Raw genomic sequence first — 22,163 nt, 5'->3', positions numbered from 1 at the left:
CAAGATTCAAATTATAAAATGTTTCAGTTAGGCCTTGTTAACCCAATCTGCTGCTGAAAATAGGAAAGCCTAAGGATGTGATGCTATGCACAACTTGGTAAAAGACCTACTAAATACAAGGGCTTCAAGCAAACACTGTACGAATGGGTTTTTGTACCTGCAGCATGAATTCCCTTTCTCTGCTCCCCTACACAGCCCCAAAGCACCTTCTGAACCTGCTCTGGAAGCCTCTTTGGGCTAAATGCAACCCAATGTGATTTAGTTTCGAGATGTTTGGACTGTACTGCATAATCAGTGACACCTGCGTACACATGAGTACAAAGCTAACAGAATCACCCTCAGTTTTTGTTTTGTTTACTGTTTATTTACCTTTTCATTTTTTCTTCTTTCCTGTGCTGCCGGACCCATTCCTTAGTTAGCTTTTCATTTTCTAGCAATACAGTCTTTTTATTAGTCCACCGGAGCAATTTATTTTTGGGTTCACAGTCAGAATTATCTAGGCTTTCTAAGTTATCATGGTCCCCATTTAATGGATAAGCTATTAGACAGAGGTTTCCATCTTCATCCTCTTCAAAGCTTACAGATACCACACCTTGAGAGAAGAAATGAGACAGCCAGTTAAGACTAGAGAAATTAGAAGGCAATACTTCTTACAACACAACATAATTTTATACTAAGAATATAGCAACTTTGGTTTTTCTCTTACCCCAGTCCTTAGTTTTTTATCTTGCCACAGGCCAAAACTCATCTGTCCACCTAACAAATATCAAAACATCTAGACAAGGTGACACCTCACAGAGAAGACAATTTATCATGAAGACAACACATTAACGATACAGGAGATTCTTCTCTTTCTTGTGAGCAGAATCACAGAGTAATCAAATAATAACAGGAGACGTTTTCAATTATTGAAAATTTTTATTATTATTCTTTTAAATAAGCTGACTTATCTGTCCCTAAGAGAGATGTAAAACATAGTTTATTTACATCTTGCAGTGGAATATGCCCTGCACAGAAACACCAAGAGCTTTAAGTTTTGCTTAGCAGCAAAGCTAAAAGCATTTTTTCAAACACAGGCTTTCAGAAGGGTTAATATATTCCAGGGAAAAGGAAAGGCTTGCAAGAGTAGGGCAAAACAAGAACAACAGCACACATTACAACAGACAACTAATTCAAAGGCTTCCACTTAGAATCACCACGTTTAATTTTACAATTCTTTTTTGTTGTTGTTCCTTTGGGGAATATTGTTTATTGATTTCACTTACGTAGCAATCTTGTCAAATAAATAACAAAATATAGTACAAAACAAATTTGACTGAGATACATCAAACATGGTGAACCTCAAAGCATTTTTGCCTGCTCATCTCAAAGTCTCTAGAGCACTGTGTTCTATTTTGAGAGTCTTAGAGGAAAGTTCTGTCAGGGCTGCACCCCGATGCCATATAGGACTGTTACGGCAGAAGTTGTAACAACTGGCTGAATGAATAGGGGGGTGTTCTCAGTCCTCTCTCTTTATCCTCAAATCAATCAATCTGCACATTCTTGCCGGCCATCACTAGGGTTCTTGGCGAGACTGGCACTTCTGGCAGGGCAGACGGCTCTGGGACCTACAGTAGCAAGGGTGGGGAGTACGGAAGCTTTGACTGACACTCCTGCTGCCCACACAGAAAGAACTACAGGAAAGGGGGGAAGCCAGCTAGAAAATGGCCATTGGCTTTATCCTGGAAAAAACAACAAAGATGGACCAAATAAGCCCCCCCTTAATCCCTCCCAAACACCCCCCAAAAGAGAAAAACCACATATGCTAGTACAATTTATTACATTTTGTTAAACATTCATAAGTCACATTCTCATCTATCATTTCTAACAGCTTGTAATAAGACTTTTTAAATGTTTTGATAAGTATGCACACCATTACAGCAATACAAGTAACAGTATCTTTCCTAGTTTTCCTCCAGTGTTCGTTCGTTCGTTCGTTCGTTCGTTCGTTCTCTCTCTCTCTCTCTCTCTCTCTCTCTCTCTCTCTCTCTCTCTCTCACACACACACACACACACACACACACACACACACACGGAAGAAATCATGCTTGCTTAGTTCAGTGAAGAAATATAATACAATATAAAATTTAATGTTAAAATACAGACTATCTTTAAATTGTTTGGGTACTCCATGAAAGCAAAATGTTTTGATTGCTTAATGCAATGCTTAGAAAAACTGGAATATCCACTTCCACATACCATCCGAGACAGCCTCCTCGACGGTATTTCACCTTTTGCCTACCTAATGGCCACAGGGGTTTTTTTTCCATCTCCTTAAGGGCAAAAACAAGCTGAATATGTTTAACAGTAGTTTTTAGCTTTCATTGCTATCCTCCAAAATGTAGGAGATTTAGAACAATCCAATAATCCACACTAAACTTCCACAAGACAAGCAAACTGATCCAGTTTATATAATAATAAAAATAAAAACACATGACAAGTAAATCAGAAAGTAGCAGCACATCATTACTGAAAACATACAAGCTGTATCAATATACTTACCTACCTGTGCCTAAGGGCGCTCTATAGGCTATCATCAGCAGAGTTGATCTACTCTAATGCTGTTAGTCAGCCCAAAGACCCATTGGCAAGCATCTCCACCCTGCATCTCCACAGCCTGGCTCAGACAACATCAAAATACATGAAAAGAAACCCCCTAAAATCTCTTCAACACAGGAGATTTTAGAGACAAAAGAGCACATTTGGGTTTACAAAGGGAATAAAACGCCCAGCCCCCTTCTAAGGTTGTTAACATACCTTCATACTGAGGAGTGAATTTACGCATTTCTGCAGGAAGAGTCTCATAGAACTGGTGTTCTCTCTGGATAAGGGGCTTACAGATGGTCTTGTCATTAAACCGGAGGACAGAGGAGTGACCCCCGACCTGGTGCACAAAAGGCTCTAGCAGGACCCCTTTGGAATAGTGCTCCACTTCCATAGCTCCAAATGCCGGGCTCATCCTTGTGGCACATTAGATACACCAATGTGGCAATTGAGAAGGCACCTCACGCTGAGATTTGTCCCTCTTGGTGTTTATTCCAGTTGAGAAAGTCTATGAAAAGAGGAAAAAAGCCCTTTTTGTTTAGCTGCTTGGTCTGAAAGAGAGGCAGGCTAGCTAGCGCATTCTTTCGTAACCTCCGCTACGGGAAACAGAAGTGAAACTCTCCTTGCCGAAGCTGAAACTGAAGACGGAACACCGAGCCGGAGACAAACAGGAGTGAGGTCATGCAAAAGTCCGCATACCCCGCCCCCCCCGCAGCCTCAGCCAATGGGAGCCAGCCCAAACCTCCTAGGTGTGTCCGCCATGAAGGAGCAGCGAGAATGTCAGTGCAGAGAGTGGACGGCAAGAGACACTCGCACTGCTCCTCCACGCCGTTCAGAGCTGCGAGCCGCCCAGTCGCAGCGTTTTCTTATGGCTCAATGGTCCAGAGGGCACAACTATGCCTACATGACGCATTTTCACTCTTTTTTCTGTATGATCTCACAGATGGCGAGCTAGCCTTTTAAAAGTCAGCATATATAATATTTAACTGTTAAGGAGATGTTTCCATTTCCTCTGGCATTGAGGCTGGCACAGAGGCACACACCGTTTATTTAAAATAAAAAACACTGGCCTCGAGCTAAAACACCCTTGCACAGAAACAATAAAGTATGCTTTAATTTTTCCAGAATTAAGCAAATGGTTGTAAGTTATATTCTTCATCCTTTACAGAGCTACTGGGGAAGCATTTTCCTTTTTAAACACTCTTTAGGACACACTTCCAATTCAACCTGCTTTTCATATAAGAATTTAAAGAACAGTTTTAGAACTCTGCCTGACGGCAGCATCTAAAAAGAAGAATGAACAGGAAAAAAATACCAGGCACGCATAGCTACGTACCCCCAAACAACTGTAAAGGACACAGATTCATTATTTCCTTAATTTTTAAAATTTCTCAAAATCTGCCATGCCTATTTGCACAGAGGTAGTGTCTTCAACACTTGTTTTATTAGCTAATTAATTTAAATCTTACAAAAAATCATCTTAAATATTTTATTTAGCAACTGTCATATCTACAGAGATCTCTTCTTATGAAGACAAACTACATCCAGAAATAGCATACTACATTTAGGGCATAAACCAGTGCCCATTCAGACAGTAAAAAGTCTTACAACTCCCAGCATTTCCCAGCTAGCATAGACTTTTGTGGCTTTTTTCTGACTAGGTGTGCAAAGGACTGTGCCCATATTAACTCAGTGGCCCACTGTATCATTCAAGAGATGATTCTGTTCATAAATCTTATTAACAAGTGCAAAGGTTCCAAAACAATCTGAGCTACAGCTATTAGCTATAATAGCAATTTGAGCTATTTTTTATATTTAAAAATAACATGACACTTGCCTCACCCTTAAAGAGTATTACATGAACAATAATGCACCTAATTCTGGGAAACCACAAAGTGTTCTAGGTCAGAGACCTATTTTTAGATATACTCAAGTACGGGATCACATTGTATAGCTGTTCAAAGCACATTAATTCAGAAGTCAATCCCAGAGTTCAATTATATTTACTTCCAAGAAAGTGAGAACAATACTGCAGCCCTTTAAATCTAAATATCAAGAATAAATGTCTTTTCTATCAAAATGGATAAATTTATAGAACCATGGGAGTAGTGGTTTTGAATACTGTACAACAGAGAGTGTGAGCTAGTTTTCTAGAACATAATGGCGGTATTATTGTAAACAGTACCTGGTAAAAATGCAATGCCATTTAGGTTTACCAAAACATTTTCAAGAACTTTTAAATGCCTGATTCAAGAGAAATACGCATTCAGAAGGTAAATAAATAATAAACACATTTAATGCCAATTCTCTTGGGATGATCACTGGGATGAAACATGCCTTGACTTCTACACAGTACTGCATCCTGTCCTTTTCTGTAGCATATTTTTATCCAGAAGATGGCACCCTTACAATTTTTCCAATTACAACAAATTACTCCACCAATTATATTGCAAGCACAATCCTGTGCACATTTTCTTGGAGTAAGTAATATACAGATATTAAGTGGGATTTATTTCCAAGTAATATAAGATGTGGCTTTAAATTTGATTTGAATATAAATCACACCATGACCATTTTGCTCCATCACCATCACACACGTAAGAAAAAAGAGCAACCAAAATCCCCTCCACAATTTCTTACAGAAAAGGCTATCTCTGCCACAAAATGGGTTTCCAAACGCAGAAAAGCATGCCACTCCCCAATCATCCCCTGCGAGCTCATTAATTTGCCACACACTTCCCAACCTGTTTTCTTTCGTGCATGTTCAAAGCAGACCATAGGGGAATTGCTGTGCATTTACAAAACTGCAGCCCCTTGGGTATTCTCCAGAACATGATCCAACAAGAAACACCTCCAGCTGAAAACATAAGCATAAGGCTCTGTCACTTAACCATGGGCAAGTGCAGTATTTTAATATTATTCAACAGATACATGTATTGGTAAAGGCACACTTAAAATACTGCAAAATTATTTATCTTAAGACTATTCTTGAATGAATTTGGACGCATCAGTTAATCCCAACTGTTCACTGCAGTATGTAAAAACAGTACAAACATGGCTGTATAGACTGCATACTAGTTTCAAGGCCAAAATCAAGTGCTGGGTGTCCCCCACCCAGTGGTCCATGTTCTCCACACCATGAAGTACCTGCCCTCATACACATTTCTTCCCCACATGCAGCCAGATAAGGCCCAGTGTGGAACAAGGCTTCCTGGCACCTGGCTCTTGGACTTGGCCCTTCATTAGTGGAGGGTGTGTCTCCAGGGGGTCTACAGTCTTCTGTACTGCTTTGAGCACTTGACTGCAGGAAAATACTACTGACCAAATCCAGTTGTGCTGAGACTTTCTGCTGAGTAAACATGCTTAAGGATTGCACTATAGGAAGTTTTATACATAAATATTTGAAAATTAAGACACAAGCTACATAAACACTCATGTATCACTTCATTTCCAAACAAGAGCACTTCATGGAATAGATTTTAAAATAGAATTATAGTCATTTATAACAGGAATATTACATCCAAACAATGTCACAAACAATGCTCCACAGTGTCCAAAATGACAGTGAAACAGATGGTCCTGCCATGTTTGCTATGAAAACCTCTCCCGTATATATTTACATTGACTATAATTATCAGAGACATATCACCAACTTTTTTTCTCAAGGCTTACATCTGTGTTTATTTGGAAGCAAATGTCACAGTTGTACTTGCAACTTATTCCCAAATTAAGAAGACATTGAACTGCAGTCACAGCTAAAACATACAGCACGGATGCTGGATTATTTTAGGTTAACAGAACAATCCTATGTATCCCACTGAGAGAGCCACTGTGGCTAATGGGGCAGGATATAAATCTAATAATGAAATAAATGTTTACTGAGAACTCCCAGTAAGTTCAACAGAGTTTATTTACAGGTAAATGAGTACAGAATTACAGCTCAAGGGTAGATACTACTAGTCCAACTGCCAAAGCACATAGCCTTTCACCTTCCAGTACATCTCTAGGATGCCCTTGCCATATGCTTCAAGCTGTCAGTACACACACACACACATACACACACATGATTACAGAGTGTAAAGTAAGTTTAAGAAAGGCAAAACTATCTCCTGCAAAATCAGATGCTAGTCACATTTTAGAGCCAGCGTAGTGTGATGGTTAGAATGGTGGACTAGGGACCATGGAGACCTGGGTTCTGGAACCTATTCGGTTATGAAACTCTCTGAGTGACTTTGGACTAGTCATAAGGTTCTTATTATGAGAATCAAATGGAGCTATGCAAGTTGCCTTGGGTTCCTCACAAGAGGAAACAAAAGGCAAGACGTCTAATGCAACGTTAAAACTATTTTAAAATATCATGGAATGCCTACTGTTAAAGTTTAGTGAGAAAGTGTATAGCATATAAACTTAGGGGACAGGAAACCGCACCTTCCAACTTTCCACTCAAATTTTAGTGTAGTCTCTCTTACTCATTCTGTTTACATAACTTTATAGGAATGCCATCTTACTGACAAGCTGGGAACTGGTTACAGGTTGTGTGTATTACTGGTTTGGTCTGGCTTATATAGCAAAAGTTCTTTGGAAGAAGTGGCCATGCAGTTGCCAAACCAACCCCAGTTTTGCTTCCAACTTTGGAACTTGGCAAATTGCTGCACAACTGGCAGGACAAACCTTGTCCTCCTTCAAAGGTTAAAATGTTTGGAAAACCAGTCACTGACTGCAGAGAGGGCAGCACACCCTCACCATGGCAAGCAAATTTACTGAAGCCTATGAACATCTTTCACACCCCTGTAACACAGGTTGCATTACTACTCCAAAATAACAGGGTAGAGGGAGCAGGAGGGTGAACATACAGCATGTATATGGCTAAGCAGAGATCTTAATCAGAAACTTATCTTTTGTGTTTAACCATTTTACTAAGCTCTCATCGTTTGAAGCCACAGGGGAAAGAAACCAACATGGCTTTTATTTATTTTTTGTACTACAGTTGCACTCTCGGACTGCGCCATTTATACTGATCCTGCTATTCTGTAGTCTGCTGTTTGGACTAAGAGGGATTAGCATCAGTAATCGTGGTCCCCGTGTGGCTTGCAGGTGTCTGCGTAGCTGACATCCAAAGAAGCCTGTCTGGAAGCACCCCAAGTCAATCTAAGTTAACAGATTTCCCTAGATAAAGTGTTTGTTTTTTTCATGTACAGCTTCTTAAAACACTTGCCCTCTTCATGCTGTAGCTCAGGGCAACAACAGTATCATTATTCTTTCCAGTTCCACCCCAGCAAGTTTTTCTATCTTTTTTCCTCTTAAGACTATTTATGTAACTCTAATGGGAACAAGTGTTAATTCTTGCTAAACCTTCAGCATACAAAAAGTAAACCATTTGAATTATTAGTAGACCTTTGGAACAGAACATCCTTCTTAAATATTGAGAAGATGTTGAAAAATGATTTACGTGTTAGGGACAGAAAGTGCCAAATACTAAAATACAACAAATGTTTTCCTGCATGATTTCACGTATTTCACATTCCCTACTTTTCATTTGTCCTACTTAATTTCTACCTGGACTGCAAGTTTCAAAAGTAAACATCAAAACATCTTGACAATATTCAAAATATTGGCAACTGTGATGTTTCAAGCTTTTGCACTTTAATAACTTTCAAGAATGGCAAAATTTAGAACAAACATTGGAGCTTGATATATAAATGCAGCTAAAACCATCCACTGTTTTAAAGTAAAACACCTAAGCCAATTTAAAAAACAGTCAAGATTTGCAGATTTTTTAAAAGGCTAACCTTTGTAAAACCCCTGCCTTCCAAGTAGCATGGCAAGCCAATGCAACCTTCTCAAAGGTACTCTTCCTTCCCTGTCCCCCTTTGCTTTTTTCCATTAGAACCTGGTGATTTCCCACTACTCCATCCCACACAACTCCTCCATACACCCTCCCCACAAAAGAAAATCTTGCTTGGACTGGAGGAAGCCCAACTCCCACCAAGGGAGAGGCTGGCTTTTGAGGACTGGAAATCTCGTAAGACACTTGGGACAAGTACAGTAGTAAGTGAAAAATACTTGCCCATTGTTTTCTTATTTTGCCCACCCCACCCATTGCCACTTACCTAATACATTCTAGGTTCACCCTTGCTTTGTAGATTTTTTCCCTGAGAAGCTAATAATGATGTTTATGCATGAAACCATCCCCTATCTCATATGAATCAAGAATCCAGCCTTATAATTGTTAGAATTACCACCCCACATTTGGCTTGGAGGAAGCAAAGAAGAAGCAATCATACTTTTCATTAGCCTTTTGTTCAAAATAGCACAGCAATTTAAGTGAATAATGGAGTAAGTCACAACGGCCTCAATCCTGAAAACACACTTCTAGACATCTGCAACAGGAAACAACAGCAGTGTCACCAAGTCTTTCTTACAAGGAACAACAGACAATATTGGATTATAGGGTGTCCACATGATCTAGGTCTAAGTTGTTTCAGCAAAGTTTTGCTTTTCCAAAAATTCTAAGACTAAAATCTCACTATCTGACAGTTGCCAAAGTTGGCTCTGAAAATTGGATAGAAAGCCAACTTCAAAGTTATCTTTGCAAATGAAGTCAGTATATTGACACTAGATAGCAGTAAACATGAATGGAAATTTTTGTAGGAGGTTAATAAGAGGAAGAACTCAGCAGCAGTGTTGGGGGTGGAAGCAAGCTTGCTCTTCACAGAAAATGAAAACGGAACAAGCTAAACGAGTAAAAGCAAGAACTCAATAACTTAATGGTATAAAAGTCAAATAGGAAGTGACTAAAGAACTGGGTATTACATATTCCCCCAAAATTTGTTTTGGAGGCAGCAAACGTTCAAGTTACATCAAAAGTTTTTATACTCAGCCTTTCTCTTACAAGGAGACAAAGCAGATTACAACGTTATCTTCTCCATTTTATCCTCACAGCAACCCTGTGAGGTGTGTTAGGCTGAGAGCTTGTGACTGGCCCAAAGTCACCCGAGAGCTTCATGATTGAGGGAAGCTAAAACCCAGATCTCCCCAGTTCCAGTCCAACACTCTTACCACTACACTACAGTGGTTCATAAAGATAATATCAATGTAAGTTAATTATTCCATAAGCAATTTCACAATATTAGGCATAAATTGCATGTTTAATTTGAAATAAAAGTCATAGTATCTATGGCTGGTCATCACTGAAAACATGATTGGGGGAGGGGAGTTATCACAAGGAAAGAAGCTTCCAAATGCCATTGATTTTAGTGTCATCAGCAGTAAGAACTGATTTCAGTGTTTACACACAACATAGTACATATTGCTGTTGCTGTTCTTCCTCATTTCCACAGTAGCATAAAAAGAATTTGTGAAATAAGCATGACAATGCTTCTCAGCAAGTGAAGACTTCATTTCTATGGAATTACTAGTGGAGATACCACTCATTTTAAAAACTGAACATTTGCTGCTGGGGGGACCTCCCATGCAGTGCCCCTGTGCCACAACTCTAAGCACAAAATGAAGCTGTTATGTCCAAAGTTGCCCTAAGCCCAAGAATGACAGAGCCAAGCCAAACTCCCACTGATGAACACCAAGAAAACTGAAATGCTGGGGGTGGATCAGGATCCCTGGAACACTTACTGTTGCTATAACCTCTGATGCATTTCCTTCTTCATCTATCACAGGGGTCACAAACTCAACTTACCTGGGGGCTGCTGGAAGTAGAGCCTGGGTGAGGCTGGGCCGCATCAAGCGGTGGTGGTGGGCCGCTCATCCTGCAGCCAGCCCGGGTGCCTCCAGCGCTTGGAAGGCCCCTCCCCCGTGCCCTACCCGTCCCGGCAATTGGTCCGCGGGCCGCGAGTTTGACACCCCTGATCTATCACATCCAACAACTTCCTGCTCTGTTTTCATTTACTTGCTCCTTCTATACATGAAACATTAACAGTTCCATGATACTCTACCTTCACATCTTGTTCTTCAGCTTTTATTTCAACTCTCTCCCCTTCCTTTCCAATGCCCCCAGTGATCTTTCTTTCTTTCTCTTTCTGTCTTTCTGTCTTTCTTTCTTTCTTTCTTTCTTTTGCATTAACTTAATGCTGGGGAAACAATGTGGGATTCTCAGGCACTCTCATGCTTGAGCCTTGCCAGGGTTCCCTCAACTGCTTTTTATTTTGTGTCCTATGGGATGACCATGACTAAAAATGAAGAGACTAACATGTTGCAAAGCAAAAGGCTGTCCCAACATCATCTGTACTTGAGTTTAAAAGACTTTTGAGTATAGGATATCAGTGTCCCAACTCTCACTTATACTTAGGTTCTTGGTCAAGTAACTTGTCCTTTATCTCCCTAGTTTGCCTTCTGGGAAATGAGCGTTCTGTGACCAGCCAGGTCCACCAAGATAGCCATTTTATGAATAGGCAGGCCTCCTATGGCAGGCATTTGGTGACAGCCCGCTCAAAATTCCAAATGTGGCAACAAAAAGGCACCTATCTGTAAAGCGCAACAGCAGAAAGAATGGGTGTATCCCTCAGAACCAATTTACTAGGCAATTGTGACTATCTTTCTACCAGCAAGCATGCACACACACAATAACACAACAGTACTTGTGGAGTCTTTTCCATCTCCCAGGCATAATTCAAGAAAAAAATTCAGATCAACGCATTTTAATAAACATTTCTAAATAAAATTATATTTATTTTAGTTGTCGATAACCTCATTTCATGTAAAATTACTAACACTCAAGTCAAATAGTTACACAGTATTTTCATCTCAATCATATAATTTACAAATACCTAACTGCTCTCTCAAAAATATATTCTCTTCATCAACTGCCTGGCTAGAGCATGCTGAGAATTGTAGGACTTTTTCTGAGCAACATGCAGAGGGTTACATCTAAAGTAAATTGCCCTCAATTCTAATCTGCCTGAAATTAACATCTGACAACTGAATAGTCAACAATGCACTCTGGCATCATAACTAAATCTCAAGCAAGCAGAAGAGATGAGGTCAGTGGTGTAGGTTTTCTGGAAAATTTTGAACTGGAAAAATTTCCTGTACAAATTCAGTTCAGTTGCATAGGAAGAAAATTTTCCAATGTGTATTAGAAAATGTTCTATCAAAACTGGACTAATTTGCACTGGAAATTTTACAGGATGGCTAACTGAAAAGCATGCTAGAAATTGTTGCTGTTATGTGCCATCAAGTCATGTCCCACTTATGGCAATCCTATGAATGAAAACTAATGGCAGAAAGTGAAGAGGAACTAAAGAGCCTCTTGATGTGGGTGAAAGAGGAGAGTGCAAAAGTTGGCTTGAAACTCAACATTAACTAAGATCATGGCATCCGGTCCTATCACTTCCAGGCAAACAGATGGGAAAGAAATGGAGGTAGTGACAGATTTTATTTTCCTGGGCTCCAAGATCACCACAGACAGGCACTGCAGCCAAGAAATTAAAAGACACTTGCTCCTGGGCAGGAAAGCTATGGCAAATCTAGACAGCATACTAAAAAGCAGAGACCCTGCCAACAAAAGTGCGTATAGTCAAGGCTATGGTTTTCCCAGTTGCAATGTATGACTGTGAAAGCTGGACCATAAGGAAGGCTGAGCACCGAAGAATTGAGGCCTTTGAATTGTGGTGCTGGAGGAGACTCCTGCGAGTCCCTTGGACCGCAAGGCAATCAAACCAGTCAGTCCTAGAGATCAACCCTGACTGCTCTTTAGAAGGCCAGATACTGAAGATGAAACTCAAATACTTTGGCCACCTAATGAGAAGGAAGGACTCACTGGAGAAGACCCTAATGCTGGGATCAATTGAGGGCAAAAGAAGAAGGGGACAGTGGAGAATGGGGTGTCTGGATGGAGTTACTGAAGCAGTTGGTGTGAGCTTAGCTGTACTCTGGGGGATGGTGGAGGACAGGAAGGCCTGAAGGAATGTTGTCCATGGAATCGCGATGGGTCGGACACGACTTCGCAACTAACAACAAGGAATGAAAGCCCTCCAAAATGTCCTATCCATGACATGGAAATTGTATGACTTTTTTGTCTAAAGATGCATAGGTAAAAGGTAAAGGTTTCCCCTTGACATTAAAGTCCAGTCATGTCTGACTCTAGGGGGCAGTGCTCATCTCCATTTCCTAGCCAAGGGAGCCAGTGTTTGTCTGCACGGAGTTTCCATGGTCATGTGGTCGGCATGACTAAACACCAAAGTGCAAGGAACGCTGTTACCTGCCCACCGAAGTGGTACCTTTTTATCTACTTGCATCTGCATGCTTTCGAACTGCAAGGTTGGCAGGAGCTGAGATGGAGCAATGGGAACTCACCCTGTTGTGCAGATTCGAACTGGCGACCTTTCAATCAACCAGCCCAGCAGCACAGCGGTTTAAACCACTGCGCCACCTGCATCCTAAATGATGCACAGGATTATGCCCCAAATGTGATTTTAATATTATGTGTAGATATTTTTCTTGGAATACTTGGAAACATTTAAGAATAATAGTATGCGCTTCCCTTACATTATGTTTAAATAAAAAACAAAGGTATTGAAACTGTAGTGTAGACACACTCATTAATGTTAGCATCCCAAAGATTGTGCATGATATACTGCCTTCAATTAATCTATTTTAACAGAGCTCAACTCTCTTACATGAAAGTTATTTGGACATTTTCAGTTTCATGTTGCTACTTGTATGTCTAAGGATAAAATGAATTAATATGCATGTCAATATGTATTCTCTCACATACTTGCTAGAAATAACAACCTGAAAAACATTCATTACAATTTGAAATTGCCAAGCTTGCCTAATACTATATTTGCAATTGATATGCATTCATTTTATTAATAAACTTGTGCAACAGAAAATCTTCCACAGAAAACAAAGCACTGAAAATTTCCACCGCATATCTGAATGAGGTGCACTGAAAGGAGAAGGCAGAGACTAACCCAGTGCAAGCAGTTCTAAAATTTTTTCCCATTGCATTGTTACCAGGTTGAAAGGAGAGAGGGGTATGAACAAGTAAATGGGAAAGGACAGAATGACAAGGCTTCCCCATCTCACCTCCTCCCAATTCTCATAAATGGTTACAGGGCAAGGTAGGGGAACCACCCAGACCCTTAACAGAAATCAGCACTACATGGCCTCCACATTGTCCTGTCCTTCACAGCCTTGCTCAGCTCTTCTAAACTCAAGGCTGAGACTTCCTTTATGGAGTTCATCCATCTCCTATTTGAATTCTTCCTGAGCAAGGGGAACTCACCCCGTTGTGCAGATTGGAACCGGCGACCTTTCGATCCACCAGCCCAGCAGCACAGCGGTTTAAACCACTGCGCCACCTGCAGCCTTGGCCTAACTGTGATGCTCCACTTAGCAATATGTACCATGTGAACTTGCAAAACCTCTGAACTTCTGTTCAGCCAAGAGGGGCAACCAAATATTGCTGGATGCACAGTGCTAGGGCAAGGGAACGCTTAGTTTGCTTTGCAAACTAGCATATAAGAAATATTTGATCTTCCTCTAACACGGCAACCTGGGCAACCATGTCTCTGGCAATGGAACAATAGGAACAGCAGCTGCTGCCTATGGTACTACATGTTTTCAAGTCAGATGGTAAGGAAGATAGGCAGATGAATTCAAAAGGACACAAGGGCAGCACTACTGTTTAAAAAAAAGCAGCAGCTAAAGGTATTTTAGGCTTTGAGATTTTAAGTGCTGCAGAAATAGATGGGTCTGCTTCATTTGTCAAGACTATGATGAAGCTTTTAACTATTGTGCATACAGCACAGCTTGTGCTGTAGCCATTAAACTAGCTGTACAAGATCAAAGAAAAATGAAATAAAAGCTCCCCTATGATTAAGCTGATTTCTTAATTGCTCTGCATTCCAATGCTTTTGCTTTTTGTCTGCTATATAATGTGTATCTAACTGTCCCAGATCCAGCATTGCACATTCGTAGCTTGCTTGAAGAGATTAAAATTTTCCATTACCTGGTAGGATTTTTTCCATTGTTTCTAATTCTTTGCTGACTTTCTTTAAAACCAATAGCACTTTAAAAATTCAAAAGGGTATAGTATAAACATTGCATCCTAATTTCAATAGTCTGTCTTTTTAAATATGCAATACAATATACTGGACTTTATTTAGAAACAACAATCAGTTTCAGGATTTCAATACACAAGCAAAGGATAGCTTCAAAAATCTGCTTGCCATGCTGCCGCAAACTACACACAACACCAAGACACAAAGCTAGATTATAACCTAGAATTCATGTAAAAGCAAAGAGTCCCTTCTTAAAATAAGGAATAGATTCTTCTCTAGAATCATTTAAACAAGACAAAACCTTTCCTATAAAGGTTCTGGTAAGATGTTTAGTTGCTATATGCTGCTTCTTTAAGGACTGAGCAAATAAAATACCCATTAAAACTGTTTCTTTTTGCAACCTGCACATCTATGAAAGCTGATATCATTGCAACTAGAAGACTGCAATAGATTATAATGATTTGAACTGACACTGGAATAGAACCAGTTAGGGTCCAATATGGTTATTATACTTTGGCAATAAAAAGGCTATTGTGCACAGGATTTTTCCTTCTCCTCAGGACCACAGAACCTCATCCATGCCCATAAACGGTTGTTAAGTCCACAAATCCATCCATGCAACAGTGGACTATTCACATGCTGCTACATGCAAGGATCTCCCTGCTGGAACAGATGGCCAGCACTACGTTAGTGCCAATCACTTGTGTTGTGCACTGCAGTAAAAAAGGAAGAAAAGCATTCTGGATTCAATCCATCCAAACAGGTGATGAGTTCAGCCAAAGCTGACAGTGTTAGCCATCTGTTCAGCAGGTGCACAGAGTTCTGATCTAATGAGGGGCATTGTGTATACAACTCGGAGTGCTGGACATGAGCTTTTTCATACTGTACACCAACAACCAACGATCTGGATAGCAGGCAGAATAGAATCATAGTACCAAATACAATTATATCCAGCTTTGTTAATATACAAACTTCCTAGTTTCTCTGTTTTTTGGCCAACCAAGGAACCCTTCTATTTTGCCTATGGATTTTGACAGCTGGATTTTTTATTTTCAAAAAATGTGAATCTGTTTATCTCAAAATCCTAAGGAAAGTCTTAAGTATAATCAAGAACTATTACAGCATCTAGCAGAGCCCAAGCCAAACATCTGCAATTTCTTCCCACAATGGAAGCAGAAGATGTTGACTACATGAAGACACCATGACTTATAAATCAGCCAAGTTCTTGAATGGCCTAATTAAGTCATTGTTCTAATACTGATTTTGGAATTGCTCTTACAGTCAACACAGTTCCCTTCACTTTTAGATATTCCACTATCATCGTCAAAAGTAGAACAAGAAAGACAGATCCACAAAGGCAATAATCAACAATAATCAATTATAGGTATAATAATGGATTAAAGCCATAATAATCAATTATGGGTATAATCTAGCCAAAATTAAATCCAATTGGGTTCAATGGAAAGAGACTAAGAATCTGCTCATCTGTTCCTTTAAAACCAATAAGACTTAAAAGCGCTTTCCCCAAATTACATCCTGTATTTGGTGTTGGTTAAAAAAAACACCAACAAGGCACTGGACTAGAGCTTGATAGGACTATAGATTATTAAAGAGCCTGCCATATTGTAGTGATTGCAACAATTCCCTAATGCTAAGTTACAAATCTTTTCAGCTGAAAATAGACCATTGTAACACTGAGGAAATTTTTACATATGAGGCAACTCTAACAACACTTTGGTTAAATATTTAGGTACAATACAAGAAATCACTGATGAATGAAATTTACACAAATGCAAATTAGTGATGAGGCCAAGTTCAAACTGAGGCAGTTCAGAATATGAACTCTCCATTCAAAAAAGCTGACTTACGAAAAAGCAAGATATCAGATCCTTCAAACTCAGGCCTAGATCAGTCTGCCTCTGCCAGTGGGATGTGGTGTGGCTAAATGAGTGCTAAACAAGGATCCTGGGAGACGTGGGTTCTACTCCTCACTTATCAACGACGCTCACTAGATGACTTCCCTCTCAGTCCAACCTACCTCACAGAACTGTTGTTGTGAGAATAAAATGGAACTATGCAAGCCACCTTCAGTTACTCACAAGAGGAAAAGATGGTTATAAATCCAGTACAGTAATAATACTAATATCCACTGCTCATCAACAGCCCTTTCTCCCCCATCAGACCTCCTTTTCATCTTCTAAGCTTACCTAGTAGGACAGAAGTTAGTCCTGCCATGGATGGGAGTGAACAAACTTATTATATAATCCAAATAAGACAACAGTGTTGAGCAGCGGTTCCATCCATCTGGGTAAAGATACACAACTGCAGCACACTTGCACAAGAGGGAACAGTGCAACTTCGCATGAGACAGTTCATGCAGTAGGCTGCACCAGGTCGGGATGTGCCGGTGCCAGGTGGCAAGACAGGCATCTTGACCATCTGGCCAGGAGGTAGACAGGCAGGTGGCAGGCAAGGTGTGTGATCCAACTAGGCATGAAACAGCACACACAGAGAAGGAAGAAAGGAAACAGCAACCATGAGGGCAACCATGCTACTCAAATAAGACGGGCTCTCGGCAGAGCAGGAGGGGTGGGGAAGTGGTGGCTAGCTGAGAACTCACCCAGGGGAATATGCAGGCCAGAGAAGGAGAGGCAGGTGGTGCAGGCAGGAGCAGTGTGTGCTTGAATTGGCTCCCAGTTGTGAGGGGGCTGATGGGATACATGCTGCCATTTGGAGGGAAGAAAGGAAAAAAGCATGGAGACTATGCATGAGTAGTTACCTCACGAATGTGCGAACACAGAACACAAGGTAAGAAAGTTAACTGCACAGTAACCATTGGCACTATATGTGCATAGACTCAGTTCTTCAGGTTCTCTAGATCTGACACAGACTTTCAAAGAGATGTTGTGACCACCACCTGCTCCAATAATAATGCGGCAACCTCCCCACACTAAGTAAGGCATCTCCCAGTCTATCACTTTCCACATCACAATTCTTTTCTCTTAGCATTATTAGATAAGTTATAAAGGGAAAAGATAGAGTATTCAGCTTACATGAGCCTCTCTACATACCACCTCATTCACAAATTCAGATAAAATAAATCTGGAATCATTCCAAACAAACACGACAAGAGGGTGCTGCAGTCACATTTGGTTGCAATTCAGTTTGCAGCATCATCCAACCCAGAACAAAGACAAGCAATTTTATTTCCAAAATATTTTGCAAATTAGTTGCAACAGATAGCAAATACATAGACACTTTGAGAACAACTACAGCCATCTTTGCCATCACCACCATCTCCAACAGGTTTTATACCACCTGAGAGAGGATGAGAGAATTGTTTTTAGTTTGTCTTCACCAATCCTTTCATTAACCTTTCCCCACAGTCCACTCCAAATTATTCCCTTTTCTGTGGGAACCAGTAACCTTTTCTTGTCCTTATTTGAAGAAGGGGGGGAGGTTCTGACAGCCCACCAAATTTCACCCAAGCTGGATGCAAGAGGGAGGATGCTGGTGATACAGACAGGTGGATTGCACAGAACCACAAAGATTCTGCAGGCACCAACCAGGCACACCTCAGACCGCTTGCAAGTCTAATTAAACTAGGTGGTCATCTAAGGGGAAGCTTCCCCTGCTGAATCAACATTCTGAACTTTTTGGAGATCTATAGGCACAAAGAAAAGAGATAAAGTTTTCCCAAGTAAACTCAGAGAGGCTCCCCCATTACTAGTGGTCTACACCAGAATGTGTCCCTCAAAAGCTTACATTTTAATATACTGACAGATTGTGGTAACATTGGATGCATCTTTTATAGCCTCTAAGGTTGCAAATTCTACAGCAATTTCCTGTTGGGAGTTGGCTCATGGTCTGTGAGGAAGACTCACATAAGTAAATTTGCATCTTGTAATAATTCACTTGAAGCAATAAAGGACTGCTGTATAATATTCTAGTACAAAAACTCCAGCTTCACTGAAATGCCAATGGCATCAATAGCTCAGTGGTGGAATGTATGCTTTGTACACAGAAAATCTCAGGTTTAATTCTAGGCATCTCCAGGTAAGACTAGAAAAACTTGTCTGAAACAGTAATGAGTTGCTACAAGATGGACCAACAGACTGACTCATCTTCCTGTGTTTCTATGCAAAATTATTAAATCCAACACATCATTACTTTTTAAAAATAAGTCTTAAATAAGCCAGAAGTTACATCCGAGTTGTGTTTTTATATTATAGCTCAGTTTTTCCCAACCTAGTGCGCTCCAGATTTTTTTTAACTTCAACTCCCATCAGCCCTAGCCAATACAGCTAATGGTCAGGAATGTTAGGAATTGTAGTTCAAAATAAGCAGGCAGCACCGAGTTGCAGAAAGCTCATACAGCCTGTAACAGGAAGGTACAAAAAAAAATACTCTGACAAATTAATGCCTATGGCAGGTCTTGCAGCATAGAAACTGAGGCACCAGACATTTTTGTCATTCATGTGAATTAGTCTTCCACACCTCCTACAAAATAGAGTCTTGGAGTATTTCTAAAGCATCAGGTTTCACTGGTGACCAAGGATGATTTTAAATATCACCATCTGGTAAAAATGTGGACCTCTTGCTCATTCAGATCTGGCAGTCTTCTATGTATCTCTGTTACATTTGGAGAGTTACTATATCATGGTGTAGCTAAGCCTTCCCTAACCTGGTATTCACCAATGTGTCTGGACTATTATATTCACCATCCCCAGCCAGTACCACCAGCGGACATACAGGCTAGGAATTATGAGGTTCATAATCCAGGCAGCACACACAGAGAGAATCAGAGTGGAGAAGACTGGTATAAACTGTGGCATCCTAGAAAACTATTATGCTGGAAGTGGTATAGAAGGGAACCTACCATCACCTCAAGTGGCGACAGAACATCTGATGCATTTTATTCCAGTCTCACCACAAATTTCCTGCAGTCTCCCATTAATACACTTCACTGTTTGTCTTCTGCTTTCTAGTAACTACTTTTGTTTACCAAGGCTTTCAGCTAGCTTTCACTGTGGCTGCTGCCTCCTTTTAGTAATCAGGGCATACCTTCTTATTATTGATCATTTTATTGTACCTATTTGGTGTGTTTTATCATTTCCACTCATTATAACTAAGTGTCACATTCTAGTCCTACTAGCAACACAGTCTGTACATCAAGGTCAAATCAAGCGCACACAGAAAGGTGTTTTACAACTGCTTAACAGTTTAACAAACATCCTTTCTCTGGGTGTTCTTCAGAACTGTACTTGACTCTTTTTTGGAGAAACAGTTACTACATGGGAGAAAGGTATTCATATTATTTATATTCCACTATGCTATCCACAGCTAAACTGTTGGGCAGAGTGATCTATAAAAGCAAGCTCAAAGAGAAAAAAAACACAGTTAAAAGTAGCATTCAGCAAACTGAGTCAGAAAAATCAACATACTTCAGATTGCAGCTATTTTTTTATTTCAGAGCAATCAAGTTCCTTTGCCATACAGGGAGCTATCTAGGAAAAGAATAATTAGATGCTCAATTCATTATGGAATAGGTAACACCAAAATCAGTTCAAATTGTTGTAAGATCTGTGATACAGATCCTCAGCTCTCTATAACCTGGTACCTTTCAAATGTGGTGGCCTAGAACTTCTATCATTCCAGGTCAGCACAATTAGGTACCTTTTGGCAGGGGATGATGGGAATTGTAGTCTGTAGTGGCACACATCTGCAGAATGCCAGGGTTGGAATGCTGCACATATATAGGACAGGAAGAAAGAGAGAGGGAGTGACGGAGAAGTATCTGAAAGATCAACTGGAGCTGATTCAAACTGCTCAGTAACAATGACTCATGCATTTCCTACCACAATAAAACATTTGAGATACAGCATATATGTACAGAAGTCTTGATTACCTTAACATTTTTAAAAAGCTGGGTCTAAATACCAATTTTTTCATTCTGGTTGATGAAAAGGAAAAGCCTTCGGGCTACAGCAGGCAGATGTTTCCTCACCATTATTACCTTTATCTCCCCTCCCCCCACACACATAACATGCCACATCACAGCCAAACGTATCACACAGACGACACAGTGCTCAGCTATGTCACTCGCAAAGCCATTCCGACGGAAGGCGGAGAGGTACGAGGGAGATGCGAAAAATATGTAGACTATTTAAAAGGAGAAAATAGAAACCTATACAAATAACGAGAGTGAAGGCGCAGGTGTATTACTCCCCCATGGTAATCCCTGTATAAGGCTTCTAATCTGGACCCCCCCCCCCCCAGCAAACTACTGCAATTCGATGGGGATACTGGCTTTCAGTGACTCCGGCTACCGAAAAAGCGGGCAAGAGACACCTGCTCCCTCAGGCGGAGCCACGTGTCAGGGGCTGGATGAGGCGGCGAAACGAACCGGCCGGCTCGGTTCCTTCTCACGGGCACTTGGGCGACGCAGAGAGAAGGGGTGAAACATGGTGGTGGCCCTCCGACACGGGAGGAAGGAAACTCTCGCGCTGGGACCCCGGTGCCCATGCCGGGGCTCCTCTGGAGACGCCAACACGGGTTCAGACCTCCCGGCTCCATCAACCCAGCCCGAGCAAACGAACAATGGGACAGTCAAGCGGGATACGATTACCTGCCAACCAACTCCTCCGCTTCGGCTCTTTTGTTTCTCGTAGGCCAAAATGGCGGCGCCAAGCAGGGCGGCCCTTCCCCCGCGGATAGGCTCCGCCCGGCGCGTCTCCATTGGCTCTGGCGGAGCAAGCCTCTCCCGATTGGGGGAGCAAGGGAGCCAGACTCTGTTGCTAGGGGAGCCGAGGCGGGTGGCGAGGAAGCGTGCGCCGCGTGATGATGCGGGTGAAGGCCGCGGACGCGGCGCACGGGGCGGCAGTGAGCCTGGAGGGATGCGCTGTCAGGCAGCGACACGAGGCAGAAATGGGGCGCGAAAGTCTCCCGTGTTGCAACGTGAAGGGCAGCCCCCCCACCCCCAGCCATGCGCCAGCCTTGCTCCGGCCCGTGTTTTTTGCTGAGCTTCTGTGCAGAACATCCCGGCGACGCAGAGCTTCGCGCAGGTGCCTTTCCTTCATCGGTGCAGTGCCTGCTCTGGTCGGCCTCATCTTAGCATGCGGCTGTCTCGGCGAGGCGGCGTTCCTGACTTGCTCGGCGTACGGATCTGCGGCCTACGCGGCCTCTTCCCTCAAACAGCAATAACCGCAGCAGTAACAGGAAATGGCTCTGTTTGCTGAGTTGCCCTCACTGGGGCCTGCAGTGCTTTAGATCCGTCACCACGAAAGCGGCCTTCTTGTTGGGCAGGACTGTGCGCTTCGTTTCCCATTATGACTCCTGTATACGGTGGACTCCTGCAGCTGCAGAAGCGTTGAGCTTTAAGGCACAGTGGCAGCTAAAACAAGGGGTCAGGCCACCCACTGAGCCTGCCCTGCTTTGCCTCACCAAGATTTCCCCTGGGCGCAAGGTGGATTTTTCAAGATCACTATCACTCCTATTAGGCTTAAGTGATGGGAGAAACAAAGCACTAGCTATTCTGCCTGGAAATGATGGGTGTTGTAG

The 22,163-nt window shown here is 41.5% G+C and overlaps 1 protein-coding gene across 3 annotated transcripts in view; it reads right to left on the bottom strand.

The window, feature by feature from the left end:
• IP6K2 (inositol hexakisphosphate kinase 2) overlaps window positions 1-21,296 on the bottom strand; it is a 28,368-nt gene extending 7,072 nt beyond the window's left edge. The window contains exons 1-3 of one of the 3 annotated variants that reach the window (XM_044451240.1): window positions 21,232-21,296; window positions 2,797-3,091; window positions 370-592 (exon numbers count right to left, since the gene is read on the bottom strand). In XM_044451240.1, coding sequence (XP_044307175.1) covers window positions 370-592; window positions 2,797-2,998 — 425 coding nt within the window. In that variant the 5' untranslated portion in view covers window positions 2,999-3,091; window positions 21,232-21,296. Of the gene's footprint in view, window positions 1-369; window positions 2,035-2,073; window positions 3,236-17,223; window positions 18,443-21,231 lie in introns of those variants that run through there. The other 2 variants (XM_044451241.1, XM_044451242.1) reach the window with 2 other exon arrangements.
• Between the last annotated feature and the right edge of the window lie 867 nt (window positions 21,297-22,163).

This window comes from Varanus komodoensis, unplaced genomic scaffold (assembly GCF_004798865.1).
Source record: "Varanus komodoensis strain SLA01 unplaced genomic scaffold, ASM479886v1 scaffold6_2, whole genome shotgun sequence".
In the NCBI taxonomy this organism is placed as follows: domain Eukaryota; kingdom Metazoa; phylum Chordata; class Lepidosauria; order Squamata; family Varanidae; genus Varanus; species Varanus komodoensis.
This window is presented reverse-complemented; position numbering and strand designations above follow the sequence as displayed.